The sequence below is a fragment of the Melospiza georgiana genome, chromosome Z (assembly GCF_028018845.1).
Source record: "Melospiza georgiana isolate bMelGeo1 chromosome Z, bMelGeo1.pri, whole genome shotgun sequence".
In the NCBI taxonomy this organism is placed as follows: domain Eukaryota; kingdom Metazoa; phylum Chordata; class Aves; order Passeriformes; family Passerellidae; genus Melospiza; species Melospiza georgiana.
Genome location: NC_080465.1, coordinates 52,320,561 through 52,343,405, shown reverse-complemented (window position 1 = coordinate 52,343,405; position 22,845 = coordinate 52,320,561). Strand labels below are relative to the sequence as shown.

General features: G+C 44.3%; 2 protein-coding genes across 3 annotated transcripts; one reads left to right on the top strand and one right to left on the bottom strand.

Moving 5' to 3' along the window:
• The first annotated feature begins 399 nt into the window (after positions 1–399).
• NIM1K (NIM1 serine/threonine protein kinase) lies at positions 400–10,065 on the top strand. The gene is made up of 3 exons (XM_058043980.1): positions 400–773; positions 6,459–6,727; positions 8,658–10,065. Exons 1-3 carry the CDS (start codon positions 482–484, stop codon positions 9,405–9,407), a joined length of 1,311 nt encoding a protein of 436 aa, XP_057899963.1. The 5' UTR covers positions 400–481; the 3' UTR covers positions 9,408–10,065.
• A 977-nt stretch (positions 10,066–11,042) lies between these two features.
• On the bottom strand, positions 11,043–22,265 carry HMGCS1 (3-hydroxy-3-methylglutaryl-CoA synthase 1). Of its 2 annotated transcripts, none has more exons than XM_058044341.1 (10): positions 22,145–22,265; positions 17,357–17,814; positions 16,860–16,985; positions 16,181–16,345; positions 15,327–15,495; positions 15,043–15,213; positions 14,152–14,258; positions 13,680–13,805; positions 13,245–13,408; positions 11,043–12,849 (listed from the first exon to the last, which is right to left on the bottom strand). In XM_058044341.1, exons 2-10 carry the CDS (start codon positions 17,802–17,804, stop codon positions 12,757–12,759), a joined length of 1,569 nt encoding a protein of 522 aa, XP_057900324.1. In that variant the 5' UTR covers positions 17,805–17,814; positions 22,145–22,265; the 3' UTR covers positions 11,043–12,756. The 2 variants fall into 2 exon arrangements, with proteins under 2 accessions (XP_057900324.1, XP_057900323.1); XM_058044340.1 differs by lacking the exon at positions 22,145–22,265 and adding an exon at positions 19,017–19,042.
• Between the last annotated feature and the right edge of the window lie 580 nt (positions 22,266–22,845).

Genomic DNA, 22,845 nt, shown 5'->3' with positions numbered 1-22,845 from the left:
ATTTATTCGGAGCAGTTAATCAGCTTTCTGTTTGACCTTTATCTATCAAGTTAGTTCTCAAAGGATCCAGCTAAAATCTGAATATTTGTGTCACATATTTTGCATGTGTCAAATGTACTGCATAGACAGCGAGCACCTTGCCACTTTCTTGCACAAAGTTTGCAGTTTTAATTGCAAAGCCTCTTTTACCTTGCAGCTGAAGATCCTCAGACACTAACTCTGTTAGTGAGGAATGGATGTTTTAGCTCTTATTTTGAACAGGACATGCAATATGTAGATGTGCCAGATTTGTTTTTGAACAAATTTCCAAACTAATCTTTGGACTTTCTGTAAGCTGCTATTTTTTTTTTTTTAATATTTTTTTTTTTTTGCATTTGCCGCAGTGTCCGTAATGTGCAGGGCTTGCATATTCATATAGAATTACTTCATTTAAACTTCTCAGGACATCTTGTTAAATGGGGAAGTGATCACCCTGTAGACTATGACAACAGGATATGTGAATGAAGGAAGTCTTGGAAAATACCGCTGTTCCAGGTGGCATCACGAGGACAGCAGAGACGATGATGGGCGCCCAGAGTGCCACGAAGGAGATGAAGAGGGCAAACAGCACAGGCTGACCCCATTTGAGAAACTGATGCAGGATATGTCTCATAATGAAAAGGTGGTGAAAGAATTAACACTGGGAAAGAGAATTGCCTTCTATCGAGTCAGAGGAGAAATAGGAAGTGGGAATTTCTCACAAGTGAAGCTTGGAATTCATTCCCTAACCAAAGGTAGGCGCCATTGCATGCTGAGTGACCTATATAAATGGCTTCCTATGGGAAGAAAGAGGCTCTATGAACCTTAAATACACATATAGAGTTTGTGTGTGTGTGTGTGTGTGTCTGTGTGTGTATGTGTGTGTGTTTTTAACATTTTTGAGTTAATCTACAGACAGGGTCACACATAAATCCTCAGGGCTGGATTCTGCTTTAAAGAAACTAGAAAGGTTTTCTCTACATGGCAGCTGTTACAGGTGGAGTTCGTTGCTGCACTTCATGGAGTTAACACATCCTGTGGCTCAGACGCTCCACACTTTGAAGTGTGGTATTGGGCCTCCCCTGCTGTAACCTTCCATGTCTATCCACCCTTTTCCTTGCCCCAGCTCCTGGCCTGCAGGGATGCAGGTGATGAATGCCCAGGATTGCAGGTTGGGTATGCTCCTGCCTGCAGCCAGAGGCAGCAAGGCTTCCTTTGTTTCATCACAAATTTTACTAGTATGGACAAAATAGTTTATTTGGCCATGGTAATTTTAGTGAGAAATGCCCACTTAACTGACTCATTTGCTGATGGCTCTTTACTGTAAAAAGCTAGGATGGGAGCTATAGGTGTGAGAGAAACTAGCTATAGGTGTGGGAGGAACAGGTGCAGGGGAAGAAGCTCTGGTATCACCAAACTGGTGTTTGTGTTGAATTGTCAGTTAGTTTTATTGTTTTAGCTGCTGTCTAAAACAATATCTACTATCTACTGCTTCTAGGAAGGACTGGAAGGGCTAGGTAACTGCAGTGGACACTTCAGTCATAGGTATAACTAAGAACTTGTCATCAGCTGTACTGTTACATCTTCTGCCTTTGTCTGACAATAATAGAAATTGTTGTTTTCTGTCAGAGTGGCTAGTTTTCTCTGTGTCTTTGTACACTACTATTTTGCTTTTCTTCTAAGAGTCTTTGATTTTCAGTTTGATTGACTCTTCTTCCCTTCATCGTCTTACAGGTGAGAGAACGAGATATGCCCCAAAACTGTGTTATCTATTGTTATTTTTTTTCAGCCCAGATCTGAGAGGGGTGAAAGGTCACAATTATCCCTCGGGGGCAGTGGTTGTTACACTGGGAATCTAAATGGAGAACCGATGGTACTTAATTTTTCACATTTAAGCCTGTCAACACCCAAGGGTTGCTTTAACTGGGTTTTGAGGTTTTGGTTATTCTTGTTTCAGAAAAGCATCTCTTTTCTACTTGGTTCACAAATTGTTTCCTCTTCTGTGATATTTCTTTTTCTTCCTGAGGTAACTGTTTTGTGCTTACTGTTGGAAAAAATGCTTCTCCTGTACTGGGAACATAAGGAATGCTAATGAAAGGCAGTTAGAAATTTGATCTGGATTAACCCTTTGCTGAACTTACTTATGAAACAGGTTCCTTTAGTATCTAAACAGAGCTGATTGAAAATTTTTGAACTTCAGTGAATACAGTAAGCTAAATACCAAAACCAAAACTGTACTTTTTCTTTTTCTGGAAGAGGTTATTTTTCAACAGAAATCTCTCAAATTATTTTTCTTTTGTTTGTCTATAACTTTTTGGTTAAAAGGGAGAAAGGGAGTTGATTATTGATGTTAAGTTTGCAACTCTCATGAGGAAGGAAGAATGAAAGACAAATGTTTTCTGATTCATTCTGCCTATGAGTTTATCTGTGTGAAATTATGTTTCTGCGCAGTGTTAATGAGTGCTAGTCTTTTTTTTTTTTTTAATCTGATTATATAAATAAAAGGCTTCATCATTAATGCTGGTCTGGTCTCTGTAGAAGAAGGTGGTGTATGTGTCAGAGGGCTGTTCAGCTCTTCAGTTACTGCAAGTTTTAATATGTTCTCTCTCCTGTATCATCCTATATCAAAAGAGGAAACAGTTTTGTTTTTTTACAAAGATGAACCTTTGTAAAAATTACATATGTTTTTCTCTTGCCTTTGTGATCTGTTGTAGCAGGACACATGATTTCTAGAGAGAGAGAGATGAAAAAACTTCAGGATCATACTGGATGGTGAGCCTTGTTTCCCTCACAAGGGCTGTCTTGGTTGTTTAGAAAACACAGAAAAATCTTTAGTGCTATGATGTGGATGCCATGTCCCATGGCTTGGACAGGTGCACTCTTCACTGGATAAAAAGCTGTCTGGCTAGCTGGAAACAGGGAGGGTGCTGAATGGAGCTATCCATCTGGAGCTAGTCACCAGCAGAGTTCCACTAGGCTCAGTATTGGGGACAGCCCTGATTAATGTCACTCAGTTTGCAGGTGACAGCACATTAGGTGGGAGTGTTGTTCTGCTGGAGGGCAGGAAGTCCCTGCAGAGGGATGTGTGCAGGCTGGATCATGGCTGAGGCCAGTGGTGTGAGGTTTAACAAGGCCCAGTGCCAGGTCCTGCCCTTGGGTCACAACAGCCCCAGGCAGCTCCACAGGCTGGGGCAGAGTGGCTGGAAAGGAGCTGGGGGTGCTGGTGACAGCAGCTGGACATGAGCCAGGCTGTGCCCAGGGGCCAAGAAGGCCAATGGCATCCTGGCCTGGATCAGCAATGCTGTGGCCAGCAGGGCCAGGGCAGGGATTGTCCCCCTGTGCTGGGCCCTGCTGAGGCCACACCTCCAGTGCTGTGTCCAGGGCTGGGCCCTCACTGCAGGAAAGGCCCTGAGGGGCTGGAGAGAGCCCAGAGAAGGGCAATGGAGCTGGGGCAGGCTCTGGGGCACAAGTGCTGTGAGGAGCAGCTGAGGGAGCTGGGGGTGTTTGTCCTGGAGAAAAGGAGGCTCAGGGGGGACCTGATCACTCTCCACCACTGCCTGACAGGAGGCTGTGGCCAGGTGGGGGTTGGCCTCTTCTCTCCCAGGTAGCAAGGGACAGAGTAAGAGGAAATGGCCTCAAATTGTACCAGGAGAGGTGTCACTCACTTGCAAACTGAGTGACATTAATCAGGGCTGTCCCCAGTACTGAGCCCAGTGGAACTCTAATGGTGACTAGCCCCAGATGGATATAACTCCATTCAGCACCACTCCCTGTTCTCAGCTATTCCAGTTGTACCTTGTTGAACCAGGAAAGGTTGATGTTTAGGTTGGACATTAGGAAAAATTTCTGTACCACAGGGGTGGTCAGGCCTTGGAATGGATCCCTGTAGTTACTTAAAAGACATGTAGATGTGCCATTTAGGGACAGTGTTTAGTGGTGGGCCTGACAGGTTGGACTTCATGATCTTAGAGGTCTTTTCTGATTTATGTTTCTGTATATGCTGTGTTATTCAGGGGCTTTGCCCACTATATTAACCTGAATTTTGGCAGAGATTTGCTCCAGAAATTCATGGCATTTTCTTGCTAAGGACCATTAAATTCCTAAGCCCTGTATAACTTTTATTTTACATGCCTTCCATCTGACACAGGAAATGTGATATCACAGCTGAATGGAAGCAATTATGGACATACAAAATTTATAGCTCGTTAAGAAGTCTGTCTAATGTGACACAAATTGCAAAAGCAGGAATGTCCAGGCACCCAGTTTGCCTTTTTTATAAAGCAATTTTAACTTGGTTTTGTTTGTATATTTTTTCCTTCTGCCATCACATCATACACTATTTCTTCCTGAAATTGGTATTTCCCAACTTTTTCGTAGTTTTTATTACTAAGATTTCGTCTAGCACTTTTCAAACCTCATACACTGCATATAGTCAATCAAAATCTCTTCCAACTCTTTTTGTAATTATTTTGGTAAATAAGCTGCCTGCTAAAAATGTCCTGTTCAGCACAGCTGCTAAGCAAGAATAATAGAGGATTTGTAAACAAACATTCTTTGAAAGCAGAAAGGAAGAGTTTAGAGAATAAAAGGAAGGTGTCAGGTTTCTTTGCATGGAATGCATTTGCAGCTGTAACGATGTAGATTTAAAGGAGTTTGTCCTGATTCATGGTGGTGTTGCAGTAGGATCAAGCTCTTCAGTTCAAAATCTTTTTTTCCTCTCCTCTTTCCTTTTAAAATGTAGCAGGAAAACTTACCCGGAGGAAAAGTAGAGCAAAAGGACAGGGGGAAAAATGAACCTAGAAGATTTTATTTTAAAAGCCCAAATGTCTCCAGTGTGCATGGTTAAGACTGTAAACGTTGTAAGCATTTAGTTGTGCAAACATAACCTACTGCAAGCTGATGCTCCTTCCTCTGGGTTTGGGAGATCAATGTGCTATGAGGGTCTTTCACTAGGTCAGCAGTCACTGTCAGTAGCTGCATTTCCTCCTGGTTCACCCAGCTCCACACAGGAGGTAGCTGCTTCCCTGAGGGGCTCTGCCTCAGCTCCGAGAGAAGCAGTGTGACCAGGATAACTGCCCTGTACTCAGCACAGACTCCTAAAAACAGGCACATCAAGGGATAATTCAGCACCTTCCACCACAAGAATCACGTGTGCTTCAAGCATCTACTGCACTTCAGCAGGGAGATCAATTGATTTATGTATCACACTAAAAAATGTAAATATACCAAATATGGAGTTTTCTTGATCTGTACAGACACATGCATAAGTATCCTTAACATTCCTTTATATATGTTGAAATACTAAACTTGAGTTAAAACCTGATACACTATTTGGTAAAAACTTGAATGGTTTTATACCTGAATATGTGTAAAAATGCAATAGCCTTCTCTCTCTTTTCTTACAGCACCAAGTGAACAATACCATTTTTCCTAATTTATTCCCATTTACTAGAGACCAAGGTGAAGTTTTTTTCTGAAAGATTTATTAAAAGTGATAAATTATTAAGATATGTGTGATTGTTTGACTGAGATAGTCTTGAGGGAAAAAAAAAAGCCAAAACTGAACAACCAAGAATCCCTTCTTCCTGGGAAAAAATAGTTGTTTTTATTGCTATGATCCATTTTAATTTTGCTGTCCTGATAAGTTATACAAAGCCACCATAAACCTGTTTTAACCAGACAAATCCTTCAAATACCGGCTGTGTTCAGAAGAGTAAAGACAAAAGCTGTAACCTACAGACTAAAACAGGAACATAAGGGCAACTGTGATTTACCTATTCATATTGCTCTGAGCTACCCTGATGTGATGCAGCTGCAGATATATATGTGTTTTGCTTTGGCTTCTCTGTGTAGGCTTTCAGAGACATGTAGTACTTAACAGCAGCTTTGCGTTACCAGAACAGTATGTGCCAGCTAGATTTGCTGTCTTACAGGATCCCTGCGGCTTACTTGACTTCACTGCTCAGAATAAATAGCCAAAGCCTCTAAATTCCCCACAAATTTTTCTGCCTGGTCGGAAACGGAGCACACAGATTTCACACCTCCATTAGTCTCCAAGTACCTGGCTCATCTGAGGAGCTCTGAGCTAGCAACAAAAACACAGACTCTCTACCAGCAGTGAACACCAAAAGCAGATGCTGTACCTTCAGACACATATAAGCCTGTCACAGCAACGCACATCAAGGCAGCAGATGATTTGATCAGCCCTTGGAGTACTCTACCAGCCTTCAGTTACCCCAGCACTGAGTAGGTTGTTGTAGACAGAAAGGGGCAGGGCTTGTGTGAGAGACTGCAGGGCTTAGTAGGCCCCTGCAGCTTAGTTTATACTGATGAGGTGAAATTTTATTGCATTTCTACAACCAAGCATCATTGTATGTCAATGGTATTACCATTTTGTACCTGTTGCATTAACAACATGGAAAAAATGTTTTTCTTCTCAGAGAAAGTTGCAATTAAGATTTTGGACAAGACAAAGCTAGACCGGAAGACTCAACGTTTGCTGTCTCGTGAGATATCCAGCATGGAAAAGCTGCACCACCCAAATATCATCAGGCTGTATGAAGTGGTGGAGACACTCTCAAAACTGCACCTGGTGATGGAGTATGCAGGAGGTGGGGAGCTCTTCACTAAAATCAGTACAGAAGGAAAGCTGCTAGAAACAGAGTGTAAAATAATCTTCTCCCAGATTGTGTCTGCTGTGAAGCACATGGTAAGTTGCTCTTACAAAGGCATGGTGCCTCTCTCTACTCTGAGCTCATTTTGTGGATATTTCTTTTGAATTTCAACAGTAGATTTACCCGAAATTTCAGGCCCACATTATTAAAAAGCAAAACAGCTAACAGCTATAGAAGAGCTGTTAAAGCTATCTGAGAGTTTTCATATCCACCTCAAGTTACTGCCTCTCTGTTGGCAGCTTTTGGGAGGAGATTGGGAACACCTGGTGGGTGGAATCACCCTTCTAGCACGAGTGTTCTGTTTGCTTTAATGTGCTGTGGGCATCAGTGAACAAAGCTTCGTTTCTTCCCTCCCTATTTCAAAACAAAGGATCAGTCGCTCTTCCGCTTCCAGAGAGGCTGGTTAGGTGTTGCAAACATCCGACTTGCTCATTAATGAATGTGTGAATCTGTCACTTAAAGACAGTCAATTCCTGCTCCTCACTTCGATGCAAGTCTGTGAGGTTAACGCCCAACGAGTCACTTCTAGCCGGGTCTTCAATATATACATTGAAGATGATGCTGTTTGTAGAACCGAAAGCATCTTGTCAAGGCAGAAAAGGAGCAATTAAGTACTCCTTTTTTAAGTACATCTCTGAATCTTGCAGAGTAATTACAGCTACTTCAAAAAAATAAAAACACGGAGAACTGTCCTACAAGTCTGAGAAGCAGCATTCGTTAAAACTGGCTCAGGGTGCCCTCCGGTGGCTCCTGTCCTCCTTGCCACATAACAGCTTCTGGCGAAGTCAGAAACAAGGGTGATCCCAGGTCAGACGTCTGGGGATTGCATCGCACGCTACTCCTGGCTTACATAAACAGCATGCATTTCTTATTTATTTTGACGAAATTATTGTATGTGCTTTAAGTGGTGGATTAGCTTCAACGTTTTATCCAAAGGACAGGCACCCTGCAGCTATAGGAATTGAATTTGCATTTCAAAATTACACCACATTTATTTATTAGAATTAAACATAGACTATCAAGCTGGCCAACCTCTTCATTTGTACACAGAAACTTCTGCACATTTCACTTTTGCTAAGCCATCACATCCAGGCTACATAAATCCTTTCTCCTTGCTGCCAGTCCACAAGGACAGAGGATCCCTGGCAGTTACTGATGAAAGTTGAAATAGGATGCCAAAGAGTTTCTTTATTGCCTCCAGATACTGTATAATGTTACTTCAAAGGATAAGGCAGAGAGTGCTCATTCATTCCTTCTAGTTATTCCAAAGATGAAGCTAAACTCTTACTTAACTAAAGCAGGTATGTCATCACTAAGCAGAGCAAATTCATTTTGAGTACTGGCATTTCCAATGGGAAAAAAGTAGAAATTACAGTGTATGTATTATAGATTTCTAAAACAAAAACACTACTAAACTTGGCTGTCCAGGAACATGATGTACTCTGAAGCCCAACTCTGTGGTCCTTTTCTCCTACCACCACCAGTTCCTCATAGGACATTAGATCACAGAATGTAATGATGACAGATTTCTTATTTTATCTGTGACAATGTTCAATCAGTGAACTACATGTTTAAATCTGTAAGTTGCATGTAGTAACTGCAAAAACAAGTGCCACGAACCCTAAAAAAAATACAGATTTTGCACATGAATCTGTCTAGTCTTGCAGGATTAGTCACACTGCACTCACACATTCATGAAAATAGTTGCTATTAGTTAACACGTTGAGAGAGTGCTGTGTTTAAAAATCCCAGCATCCTTCTCCTCTCCCTACTCAATTGGTTTTCTATCCTTGGAGAATTAAGTTAAATTTGAGTCATAATTTTAATTTTAATAATTGCAATACCAGTTTCAGAATTTGCCCAAGATAACTCCCTTTCTCCTTCAGGCTAATAAATGAATTAGAGGTAGCCATTGAGAACTTTCCTGGGAACAAACCAATACCAACTTTTCCTCTTCTTCCACAGCATGACAACAATATCATTCACCGAGACCTGAAAGCAGAAAATGTCTTCTATGCCAGTAACACCTGTGTTAAGGTGGGAGACTTTGGATTCAGCACAATAAGTAAAAGAGATGAAACTTTAAAAACTTTCTGTGGCTCTCCTCCTTATGCTGCTCCTGAACTTTTCCGAGATGAAAACTATATTGGCATCTATGTAGACATCTGGGCACTGGGAATCCTCTTATACTTCATGATGACAGGCAGCATGCCATTCCGGGCAGATACAGTAGGCAAACTGAAAAAGTGCATTCTTGAAGGGACATACACTTTGCCTCCCTGCCTCTCAGAAAACTGCCAGAAACTGATAAAAGGAGTCCTTCAGCCAGTACCAACCAAGAGATACTCTGTCAAACTGATTATGAACAGTGAATGGATGCAAGGAATACAGTTCCCCAAACCTTTACAGACATTTAAACTGGATCCAAAATATTTATCAGACATCAGTACACTAAAAGAAGAAGAAATTGAAGTGAAAAATATTCTGGAAGACCTTGGAATCACAGAACAGCACATTCAGAACAACCGGGGAAGAGACGCGCGCAGCTCCATAACGGGGGTCTACAGAATCGTGTTGCACAGAGTACAGAAGAAAAGGGCACTTGAATCTGTTCCTATCATGTCCCAGCCAGATCCAAAAGAAGACAACTCAAGGAATGGAATCACTCCTTACAGTGGCTTTAAGCACACATCCAAGCTGTGTTCTATTTTATAAAATTGCACTGCAGGCTTTATGCTCAGCACATTTGACAAAGGGGATTATTCACTTATCCTTAAGCTTTAGTGTTCTTTTGTAATTTTTGAATAAACCAAAAATGCCTCATTTTCTTTGCATTTGTCAATTAACAGTGAAGCACTCAAAAACAGAGCTCTTGTGCATTTGTTTGACCCTTTCTCCATATATTTGGTATAGCCAGTGCAAGAACCCAGTGACTGAAAAGATCATGAGTGGAGGGGACCTTTTAATAAACACCATGCTACTGCACTTAACCCACTTGGGAGATTCTCTGCACAGGCATCTAACTGCTAACTTCTGAAAGCTGTACCTAAGTTCAACACAACTTCACCACTGCAAACTGGGACAGCTGCAGAAACTAAACTTAAGCAGAGACCAGACTAATCTAATAAATTGCAAATTCTTTTGAACTTCCTCATCAAATTTAACAAGTTAATTTTTAAAAAGCATTTTATTTCCTTTCAAGAAACATCAAAGCTGTTGCTGGCTGCAGTTCCCAACTTGTCACCATTCCAGAAGACAAATCAGGATTCAGTACTTTAACCCTGTATGTGTGGGTGCCTGACTGGTTGGGCTACCATCAGTTACCCTTCTGACACCTTCCACTGCTTGCATGATTCTGCCACTCTGGAACTGCTTGGACTCCACCTGCATTCCAATAAAGAAAGATTTAAGCATACTCCAAAACCCATGTAGTTTTAAGTTCTTGCCTTAGCCCTAATTACCAGTAGCTGAATGCAAGCAGCAGCAAAATCTGCTTATATTCACTGAGCATTACAGGCTTGTCCTCACTCCTGCCATCCTGCTTTGGTAGCCAAAGCTTGCACAAAGCTGATTGTGACACTTGATCACTGCAAGTTAAAAGCTGGACAGTCTGACAACTCCAGTTGTTCTGAGCATCACCAAAATGCAGATGCTGATTTTCAGCTTTAGTCATTTATTCTATGCTTAGTTCTTCAACAGCATCAACTCCAGTGCAAAGGACAAGTGTGGCAGCTGTTCTCTGAACAGGGACAGCTGACATGCCTAAGCTAAGAGACAGAACCTCTGAGTTTAGCTAAGGAAAGATACTCTACACAAGGTGTACACAGGTACAGCTGGTGCTGTCACATTTAAAGGCAGGATGTTTTATCTGTTACGACACTGATGAGACAACAATTTCACTTTAGAGGGAATAATTCATATAAATGAACAGTGGAATGAATCTGAAAGGCCACTCATGGGAAAACGACTCAGTGAGGCCCAGGTGTGTACAAAGCAAGAACCAAGCCTCCTTCACAGAATTTAGAATTTGAGGGTAAATATTATCAATTTTATAAATCAGTAATTAATTCAATTTCATAAAATGGGTATTAATTCCTCTACTATAAACAGTTTCCATATAAAAGCATTTTAAATTATCTTGAAACATGGTCCTGATAAGATTGTTTTACACCAGTCTAAGCAATTCTTTTTTCCACTTCTGTAATGGAATTACTAAGAAGAAAGACACAAAATGTCCACACACGTTGTGACCCCACAACTCTGGTTTTTACCAGAGCCAGGTTCCTCTTTCCTGTTAAAGAAAAAGAAATCCATCCTAAAAAACCAATAAGTCAACACTACTCCAAGAGGTTTCAAATATCTCAAACTTTATTTTAATAAAGGATCAGCCTCACAGACCTGTGAGGCCTGTGCCAGTAGCTCACTTCTTGGCTCGTCCACTGCCAGCAATGGACTTTGTTCCATGACAGTTTGTATTACAGGTGCCAAGGTTAAGTTCCATGAGGGCAACCTAAACCAAAATACTTGCAAACACCATCATCATGCATTGCTCCATCATTTTCAGCAGAACAAACAGATTAGTATTCATCAATTTATAATAAACAACTATTTTACCAAGGCTTGACTGTACAAATACAGCAAGTTATCAATTCTAGTGAGTGACAGGTAATACACACACTTCATTACACACACACAAAAAAATGTAATTAACAGAAATAATTTTTTGCTACTTTATATTAGATAATGTAGCTTTGTAGAATTAGCAAAGAAATAAATTCAATGAAACTTCATTCTGTACATTAGCTCAACTTAAATATATATATATACATATGTATGTATGTATGTATATATATATATATATATTACAAGCTTAAAAGGCTCATATCATAGTTCATTTCCAATCTGGGCTTTAAAAATCTACCAGAATGGACTCCCCATAACCACTGTAAATCTATCTACTGCTTGCAAAATGGATAGCTTTAGCTTGCACGCTGGGGAAGGGGGGAAAAAAATAAAGGACTCCACTTCTACAGTATTGCCAATAGTGAGAAGGACCTCAAAGTAAAAAGCCAGATTCAAAGCTACAAAGAGTCTTTCGGAAAGTATTATATAAAAGACAACTAGTAGGCTAGAGTTCCAGACAAATGATAAACATCACTCTCTCCTTTGTTTGCCAATTAAAACAGCGCCACAATAGCTCAAAATTTTATTTGAAAATTTTGCTGTCTTGGATATTCTACTAAACCATCTATTATGATGTCAAATCAATTATCCCCTTTCTTTAGAATAAAAAATTTACTACCTCCCTTCTTCTTCATCTTTCCTCCCAGTCTCCTGTGACTTAAAATCCAGGTATAAATCACATAAGATGTTAGGAGGAATTACATAGTAACTAACACAGTGAATCACAGAGTTTCTTCTAAGAAAACCACTTGTCAGCCTAGCCATTCTTGATCCAGTCACTTTGACAGGGAAGAGAGGCTCTATTCCAGCAATGGATGTTCTTGATTCTGTGCCTGTCCCAAAGCAATGGGGTGATGGGAGACAGACCAGGAGATGAAAGGGAAGGTGATAAAGTGAAAGAGAATTGCAGTATTCAGAAGGTTGACTGCTTATTGTCAAGGCACTGAGAACCCTAACATTAAAAGCTTGGACTATTTTGCACACAGTTGAGTACTAGTAGAAGTTAACAGTGTAGGTTTCAAGTCATTTTACATGGAAGAGTAGGCAGAAGATTCCTTTTCTTGTTTTTCCTTTCTGTGTACGAAGACTTTGTAATAGACTACAGCTACTTCTCAGCAATTCAAAAAGTTCAGACATGTTAAGGAATCCCCACAGCACCTGGCAAGTCCTTCTATCTCCAATATACTCCTGATTTTAGTGTTCTGAAAATATTATAAAATCAGCACACCATATTATGATGATTTTTTTCAAGGAGCCTAAAGAGTTTTGTCATGCTCCAATTAAGTACTAGTGTACACTGAAACTTCAGTGCTACTGCAATCCTTTTTCTCTCTCACCCTGCCCTCACACCTCGTTTCTTTCCCCACCTCACAGAGGTATCTTAATGCTCCCCATTGGAAATGGCGACAGTAACGCCTTCAGATTCTGTTGTTGCAGGGATTCTTGGCACTTTCTTAGCAGGGCTTGGGATGTGCTAAGAAGAAGGGAAAAAAACCATTAAACACAGTTTTCTAGTTCACAGACATTCATACTTCATGGCTAGTCCAACTCTCAAACAACATTCATGCTACAGTGGACGGCTTGGCCTTAAGTCAATCAAATTGGTCATGCTTCATGCAAACATCATGTGAGAAGAGCAAGTTTGTTCCTCTTTCATTCTTGTGCAATTTCGTTCTTTTTATGATGAAATGTACTTTTTAAAATCGCAGTTTCAACTTTTTACTTCTGGCTTGTATGTTACATATGTTAACAAAGTATTCAATGTAACTCATAAAACCACTTCCTCTTAACATACATGCACATGCTAAGACAAACATGTAAATGGTTCCACCATTTACATCAAGCTTTAAAAGAGTGCCGAGCGTTCACCTCATGAACAATGCCTGGATGGACAACTCCAACTCTTGCTTCCAGAGGTCCATCACTCATGAGTGGGCGTCGGGCGTAAGTTCTCCTGTGTTTTTCATCCACACGCACAAGGTACCATGTTCCTTCAAAGAGATCCTCGACTGAACACTGTGGAATATAATTGGCTGCAAGAAAGGGAGGAACACATTGTTAGCTGTTTCCTGGTAAGAGTTTTACCCAACACAGGTCTTTGCAGACTGGATGCACTGAGACAGAAAAAAACAAGCCACCATTTTTACTTCAGACATGTTGGGCATAATGAACACAAGCTACTTAAAAGCAGAAAGGGCTGGACATTTCCTTCATTCTGCGCCCTTATAATTTAAAGTTTGGCAGATTAAGTGATAAGCAATTTGCTCAAGGACTAGGAAGGATTGATATTTATTAGGTTCTTACCCAAATGATGTGTTTCCTGTCTGAGCTTCATGTTTTCAGCAAAGACATCAGGTGCAATACATTTTCTTGAGTCAAGTCTTGTTTTGAGATCAGAAAGGCTGGCAGTTATTTTGTCCAGTGCAGAACCTGCAATATGGAACCATCCAGGTAGGGTAGAGTCAGTACTGAGAACTGCACACTGGTATGTGAATATTTCAAGCCCATTCAAAGTACTTTGCATTACAGAATCTCAAGTATTAGTCATTTAAAATATTCCCAATTACCAACTTAAAACATTTAACAGAGTTTGAAGACCATTATTTATTTGTTCAAGGAGACACTGAAACACTCCCTGGAGCTGGACATTCCCAGTGTGACACTGCTGTCATTAAGGCACTGTCCTGCAGGTTTCCTTATGTTAGTGGGTTGTGCAACAAGGCAGCAAGAGGGAGCTGAGCAAGAGAGGCAGAGGACATCACCTCCAGTCACTCACCAGGAGTGGCATCCTGTGTGACCCTGATGGAGTACAGGGTAGCAGCAAAACCAGAGCCATATGAGAACACGCTGATTCTCTGTCCTGCAAGCTGCTCTGGGGAGTACCTGCAAATCATACCACAGCTTTTTAAAGTCAGAACTAAGACAAAGTTCCAATTTTAAATAACTAGAAACTGCATCTAGCTTTGGAAAAACAACCAGCAAATTACAGTGTCTGTAATACACATTTAGCATACTATGTACATAAATGCTGACTTTTAAAAACACAAATTCAAATACTGCTGTTATGTGCTGAGTTTGAAAGCTGCCTAGAGAAAAACATGCCCAAGAAATGCCCAAAATATGATGAAGGCAGACATATTTCATTCTTAAGCAAATTAAGGCCAAAAAAATAAACACATCTTGGAAGACAATGTTAGAAGAAAGAAAAAGAAAAGAAAACTCAGGAGCAGTGGTTGAATGTAAACTTAGTATGATTTTGTAAAAGGCTGTATTTAAAAAAAATTAAATAGTAATTTAATTGGCTTTACTTATTATAGTAAGAGAAGACATTCAGATTTTTTTTCCACTTCAGGAATGTTTCTAGGGGAAGGAAGAGGGGGAAAGTTGGGGCTGAGAACAGACACTACCTTACAAATAAGATCCTGCTTTGCAAGGCAGTAACCAGCTGCCTTGCAAGGCAGTAACCATCAGCTTCTGACATGGACATTTTCAATCTATATGTCACTTGAACAGAATATGTGTACAGAATTATGTTTTAACTTTAGTTTCTCTGCTTAAGGCAATCTTGTAGGGAAAGGTTTGCTAAATTACGCTTTTACAGAAGACTTTCTGAAAAAAAGCCTTTTATGACCTTATTATAAATAGCTTTTCCCAATTTTATGCTTACTGGGCTAGAAGAGAGGCAAGGCAACCGTAGACTGAAGGGGTATACATATTTCCATTCTGATTGGATACGAGTAATGAAGCTTTGGTTTTCTGATTGAAGAGCTCTGTACTAGCTTTCATAAAAGCTTTCTCCACATCTCTGTCAAAGTATGTATCTTCAAGTTTTATATCCCTATTCAAAAGAGAAAAAAAATTCAGAAACAGTTCATAAAATAGCAGAAAGTAAAAACACACCTTGGATGTATAACAGATTATCTGAATGAGACAGACAGCAGCCATTCTCACCTGAAGGCTTCCAGACCACTGAAAACACCATTTGCTGTTTCTGGGTTCTGGTCACTGAGAAAGTCATTCAGCAAGAGTCTAGCCACAGATTTCTGTACCAGTTTACAGTATGGAGAGTGGAAGATCATGAATCCAAAGTCATTCAAGGTGAAACGTTTGTCTGTCCCCTCTGGAAGTGGCAGAAGTGTTATGTTACAACCCCTGTTTAGTACTCACTTCAATTATGGAAATAAAGCAGGGAGCTGGCAGGACACCAGTCATCGTAACAGGCTGGCATAAACGAGACACAAACATGCAAGTAACACTAACCACTCCTGTCAAGTGCACTTAACACACTGTACTGCTTCTGTTTAAAAATTCTTTTTTTACCACCTTTTGCACCAGCTAACAATGTTTGCTCTTTCTCTAGAACAAAAAGCTATGTTGAACAGCATTTTGACGTAATAATCTACTTAATTTGCCTCTCTTCACACTTATTTCTCTTAATATAATTAAAGGAATTACTAAACATATTGGGTTAAAAGAAAAAAATTAGTATAATTACAGAACATTTAAATATTAACCTAAGTTTCTTAAAAGTCTGGATGGAGATGGGTAATAGTATGCTTTTAACCAAGGCATTATGTCTTACACCAACAATTGCCTGTAGAGACTGCTGCTTACAGACTGTCAGGAAATTAGCCATGCCAGAACAGAACTAAATAATTTCTTACAGGAGAAATATTTCAATCACTTCATAACATACAAACACGAAGAGACTCAGACCAGCTTTTAAATCAGATACTGAAACTGCCTGTGTGGTACACCCTCAACCATCTGTCAATCTTGCAGTACCACTGGGAGAGGCTACGTACCCTTCTGCCACTGGGCGTGGATTTTGTTGCGATAGACGGTGTAGCAGCGGTCCAGAGCACTGAGGTAGCACTGTATGGAGAGCTTGCCATCCACCACAGGATATTCAGAGACCATGTCTGGTTTATAGAAGTCATACGCGTGCTGCATGTGGGTTCCGCGCAACCCTGGTGGGCAGAAATCGACAGAAGTTGAAATTAGTTTATTCAGCTGCTTTGAGTCAATTGGGATGTGTCAGTTGGCACACATGGAAAAAGCAGCAGCTTTGGCCCCTGTTCAGCAGATTTTCATGGCACTTCTGGCCTTTTAAGATAAGGTTTCACACAGTCCTCAATAGCCTGTAAAGCAGAGTAGGACTGAGCATGACAAACATATGCAATAAAGGATTGTCATATTGCCCTGGAAGTAGAATGTTGTTTTGTTCAGCTCTAGTATTACTCTATCAATTTTACTGGAGAATCCTCAAGGAAACAAACAAATAGGAGCACCTCTACTTGTTCCTCTCTGTGTCCTGTAACTGGACTCGGCTGAGTTAGCCCAGACAAGAAGAGATAAAGAGCAATTTTTGACATTAGTCAGAGTTGATCTGCTGCTTCAGCAAGGCACAAAAATCAGGGAAGAGGCTCCAGGCCGGATGCAGTAATCTGACCTGAGCAGTGTATGTTCTCCCACGCGACTCACCTCTCTCAAAAATCAGCGGTGCATTTGGGCCCACTAGCATTGCAACAGCACCAGCTCCCCCAGTGGGCCTGGCATTTCCAGAGGCATACACAGCAATGTCTCCAGCCACCACGAGGGCATAGCGACCTGGGAAAAACACACAGGGAAAACGAGGATAAGGAGCCACGAGTCTGGCACATCTTAACACCCATCAGCAATTTTTAGACTCTAGTTATTGAGGAGATGACACCAAGATTAAAGGGCTCTTCAATTTTGATTTTTCTCCCACATTTCAATTGGCGATCACCTGAATTTACAGAAGACCTCTACATTAGTAGCTATGTCACTATTCATGCTGTAACTGAAGTGGCAAAAACCGAGAGAATTTAAGAAAAAGACTTCAGAAGAGAAAAACAGTTTACCCTCTGAATTTTATATGGTTAAACATGACCACTGTCATTGTGGGGCAGACTGATGTAAGGATGATGTAACTTTCCAGGAAAATACTGGTGACTTACCATCCCAGGAACTGGACTCAATCCAATTAATAGCATTAAAAAGAGCAGCTGTGCCTCCATAGCACGCATTGGTGGTGTCAATTCCTTCCACATCTGTATTACCAGACTCTTCAAAAAGCTGCATCAGGACGGTCTTCACAGATTTTGATTTGTCAATTATGGTCTCCGTTCCAACTTCTAATCTCCCAATGCAATCATAGGAAAGGTTGTTCCTCTCCATGAGCTTCTGGACCACAGTCAAGCAGAGGGAATTGATATCCTCCCGGTCAGAGCAGAACCCCATCCTTGCCTGGCCCAGCCCAATGGTGTACTTCCCAGCATCCACACCATCGTACTTCTCCAGCTCTGTCTGGTCAACATACTGAGATGGAAAATATATTTCCAGTGCCACAATTCCCACATCTTTGGGCCAACAGGATTCAGCATTCACTGGAAGAGACCCAGGCATCGTGGCAGATCTTTAAGAAAAGAAAAAGCCATGTGATTTACTCACATATACTTAGAGAAGCCTACTTTTAGTTCCTGCAATTGTAAGGAAAAAGATGTGTCGCATGTATTCTATAACGTATTTGCAAAAGGCAAGCCTTTGCCTCTTGTGAAGCTTCGGTAGGAGCATACTGTAAACATCATTAGTTTTAAGAGGTTTTTTTTTTATTAAGTGAAAATACAGATTTCAGCCCTGGAGATGAACAGACATAGGTTAAACCCAAGCTATCCTTCTGAAGCAAAACCATACACTTACCAAGTGTTAAGTGTTTGAGACATTAATGTTCAATATCTTACTTCTGCTAATATGCAAAGTTTCAATTCTGCATATAACCAAGCTAGAAACGCTGGTTATTTTTATTAGCATTGCTAGTTGAAAACCCTTACTAGAAAATAACCATCTTAAGACAGGGCAGGATTCTTCAAAATAATTTTTATTTTTAAACAAAGTGACATACGTCACTTTGTTTTGTTCACACTTGCAAAAAGGCAGAATTATTTCTGTGTGGGTTGTTTTTTGTGTTTGTTTTTGTTTTCAGTGGGGGTGTTGTTGTTCTTTTTGGTTTTTCTATTTGTTGCATACTCTATTCCGGCATTCCAGAACACTGGAACTCCTAGCACACTGCTGGGAGTAGTTCAGGGCTGAGATGAACAGTGTTTTCCCTGATAGGCCGAGTTTCCTTATTCTAACCCCACAACTTTCCTGTCACCACACTTGGGGATTTACTACTCCCAAGGACACACTACACCCCATTACTTCAACCCTCCCTCAATTACACAGCCCGGCACCATCCTCCTCAGCTTACATCCCGACAGGGCACCCGTCCCTTCCGTGCGCAGCTCCAAGCTTCCAGAACCCAGGACCAGCTGCATAGAGGGCCAAAGAACGGCCCTACAGCGGACTGCGCGGTTTTAAGCAAAAGAACCAATTTCGCCTTGCTTGTGTCCCCTGCTGCCGCCCCCACCACCTCAAGGTTATCCAAGACCCATCCTGGAGCCGCGGGAATGTGGGCACAGGGGCTCGCAGCGCGCCTCAGCCGCAGGTGGCGCCCAGCGCCCCGCCGTGCCCCCTCTGCCCCTCAGGCCGCCGTGCCGTGCCGTGCCGTGCCGTGCCGTGCCGTGCCCCAGCTGCCCCACCGCGCCCCCGCCGCCCCCCACGGCGCCCGCCTCTTACACGCTGCGGAATCCCATGGCCGCCTCCAGCCGCGGGCAGGGCGCATGCGCGACGCGGGCAGTGCGCGTGCGCAGCAACCGCCACGGCCGCCCAGCGCCGGGACAGCGCGCTCGGCTCGGCCGGCGGGCACGGGCGACAGCTCCTTCAGGAAATAAAACCCAATTCGCCGGCACCCGAACGCCCGCTGTGGAGAGGCTTCCTGTGTGGTCTTGGCTGTGTTTGTTTTGTTGTTTTGGACAAGCCCTCAGCGCCTCGCTTTTGTTTCCAAAGTGGAGCGGTGCCGTGTCGCCTTATCTTGCTTTAAACTAGACAGATAAAAACCCCCAAACAACCCACAAACTGAGCAAACCCGTAATTATTCCTGCCTCCTGTGAGCCGTCGGGCAGTATTTTGGGTTTGTTCTGGTACAGCAGAGGGCTGATGCTGTTTGCGGAGCGGCCATCGGCCAGGGCAGGGAGGGAGGGCGCTGGTGCAGCAGTGCCCGGAGCCGCGGGGAGCGGGGAGTGTCCCTGCCCAGCACCGCCAACAAGTCACACACGGCTTGGGGACACGTAGCAGCGCTGGGGTCCGAAACCTGGCTCCAAGAGCTGTGCGCTATCCCAAATCTGCACAGGCACTGCAGGAAGTCGCTTTCTGGCTCCCATATGAGTGCAGACATACTGCCCACAGAGAGATCCCAAGGTACCAGCTGGGAGAAGGGCTTTGGGGATCCAGCTCCCTTTCTGGCACAAAACACCTCATTTTATCAAACAGGAAATTCCAGCTCATCAGTGTCTGGCAGCCACAGCGAGGGTGAGCCATGCACCCAGAGTAGAGCTCACTGCTACCTTAAATTTGGAGGCTGCTGAGAATCTCAAAAGGCCTAACTTTATTTAAGATTCAATGAATCTTAAATCATTGAATAACTTGGGTTGGAAGGGACCTTAGATATCATCTCATTCCAACCCCCCTGCCATGGGCTAGCACACCTTCCACTAGACCAGGCTGCTTAATGTATCCAGCCTGGCTTTAAACACTTGCAGGGATGGGGCATTCACAGCTCCCTCTGGGCAACCCGTGCCAGTGCCTCACTACCTTCACCCTAAAGAATTTCCTCCCCATATCTCATCTAAACGTAGTCTCAGTTTGGAACCATTCCCCCTTGTCCAGTCACTACACATTCCTGCAAGAAGCCCCTCTCCTTCTAATTTTTAATAAGCTCACTGTAAGTACTGAAAGGGTGCAGCAAGGTCTCCCTGAAGCCTGCATGGAGCATGTAATGGACTTGAGAAATAATGGGTGTAGGAGAATAGCAGCTTTTAACCAGGCAGTGAATTGTTGAGAAAATGAATATGCCAAAAGGAATTACATTATTGATGAGAGCTGATGAAAACAAGTGTTTTCTGTGCTTGCTCCTTGCAGAACTTTGAGATGCCAAAACTGGCATTCAAGTGATATTACTTGCTGCGGTTCTCTCATCAGAAAACTTTGTGTAGAACACAACTGAAGGGAGGGTGTTTCTTTTGTGTTCCCAGGCTCACCAAACACCAAGCTCGCCAGTCACACCCAGCAGGGCGGCAGTCTGGGCTGCCATGAGCAGCACTGCTCTGTAAGCATATTCTGACCACTGAAGGAAATGGGACCTACGACATCTCGAGTCAGTCAGTCATTACAGAAAAAAAAAATTGTTTACTCAGTGTAAAACAGACAGTCTTTTGTCAACAGCAAACAACATCCTATCACTGAGTTTTTACTGAAAATGAGAACTTTCTCAGAAGGATCATTTGTTTTAAAATAACAAGAACCTGAAATGCTTCAGTTTATGGAAACGAGAAACACACTTTGTTTTGTGTCTCCTTATGATTCTGCTGGGAATGAACGAGAAGCATAAGCCAAGCCAATTCTTTCCACTTTTGCTACCAGAAACATGCTTGCTTGTAATAACTGGTGGCATTACTGTCTTTCTTAGGCATTTGAGCATACTATGTCAATAATTTGACTGAGTTATTTTCTGCCTTAGTTTTTAATTCTAACGGAACACTTTACTCAAAGGCAGAAAATAAGCCCCGGCCTTGTTTGCTACAAGCGATGCCTTTGGCTCCGGAGAACCGGTGGGAGGGGCAGGGCCGGTGGCGGCCCCGGCTGCGACATCACCGCCTCGTCCCGCAGGGGCCCGCCGGTGACATTGGCGCGCACGACACCCGTGCCGCCACCAGAGGCCGCCGGACCGCGGCCACCTCCCCGCGGGACGCTCAGCTGCGGGCGCCGGGATGGGCCGGGACGGGCATCCCGCGGGATGCTCGCCGAGCGCCGGGATACAGGCAAACCGCGCAGATCCGCGGGGACGGAACTGGGGCGGAGCCGTGCGGCCCCACCCGCGCGGAAGGCGGCACACCCGAGCACGGGGCTCCATCACAACACGGGTGGGTGCCGGGATGCCCACATCCTGCGGCAAACGCCCTAAGGAAAGAAGGCGGCGGCATCCCTCGGGGCAGCACCCGGCTGCCTCTGCCTGGGCACGGGGGTGGCGCGGGCAGGGAGGCACGCTCGGTCCACCTTTCCCGGCATGGGAGGACGACGCTGTCGCGACATTGAGAGGCGACTAAGGGACACACCGAAGGGTCCTCGGTTGCCTCCGAGACGGGTTTAGAGCCCGGCGGAGCCCCGCAGCAGCCGCTGATCGCAGCTCACACAGCCGAGGGCCTCCCCCGCGGGCAGGGCGGGAGGCGGCGGCCGGGACCCCCACTGCGGGATGCAGTTCCTTCGGGACGCACCTGGTTACCCGGGCAGTGAGCATGGCCCGCTGCATCGCCCGACGGGCCGTGATGCTCCGGACAGCGGCTAGCGCGGGATACGAGGTGACACCTAAGTTAGGACACCCTGACACATCTTTCTGGGGTGGTTTACATCCTTTTTTTTTTTTTCCTTTCTTTTCATTTTTAATTTTTTTAAATTCCCCTCACCGCCCCGGGGCCGCTCTACGGGCGTTCCTCCGAAGGCGCTGCATCCACAGGAAGCCGCTCCCAGCTATGCCGACCCGGCGTGCGGCTCTCCCTCCCAGCCCCGCCGCCCCTCGCGTGCTTCCCCCACGCGGCTCCGCAGCCCTTCGCCCCCGGCCCGAGTGCCTCCGCGGCCCGAGCCGCGCTCACCCGTCGGAGGTGATGGCTTCCGGTGTCGTTCCCGATGTAGCTCCCGTTGTCGCTCCCGTTGTCGCTCCGCACGCACTCAAGACAGCACCGGCCTCCGGCGGGCGTGCGGCCCCTTTAAGCAGCTGCACCGCCCGCCACCCCGTGCGCGGCGTGAGCGGCAGGGCCGTCCACCAATCACAGCCACAGCCGCACCAGGTCCCGCCCCCCGCCCGGCGAGCGGCGGGCAGAGCGGGCGGGGGGAATGGCGTGAGAAAGTGACGCGGCGTGGGCAGAGGGCGGTGCGCCAATGGGGACGCGGCAGGGGCGGCGGGCGCCCAATGGGAGCCGTGCGCCGTGCGGGGACAGCCAATGGAGGCGCGCGGCAGACCGCGGGTGAGGGTAGGAAGGGCTCGGGCCGGGCGCGAGGCGGTTGCCTGGCAACGGGAGTGTCCGCGTGTCCCGGCCCGAGCCGCCCGCCCGGAGTGTCCCGGCCTGGGCCCCGGCCCCGGCGCGTCCTGACCCCAGCGCATCCTGACCCCAATGCATCCTGACCCCAGCGCACCCTCACCCCAATGCATCCTGACCCCCGTGCATCCTGACCCCAGCGCATCCTGACCCGGCGCATCCTGACCCCAGCGCATCCTCACCCCAGTGCATCCTCACCCCAATGCATCCTCACCCCAATGCATCCTGACCCCAGCGCACCCTCACCCGGCGCATCC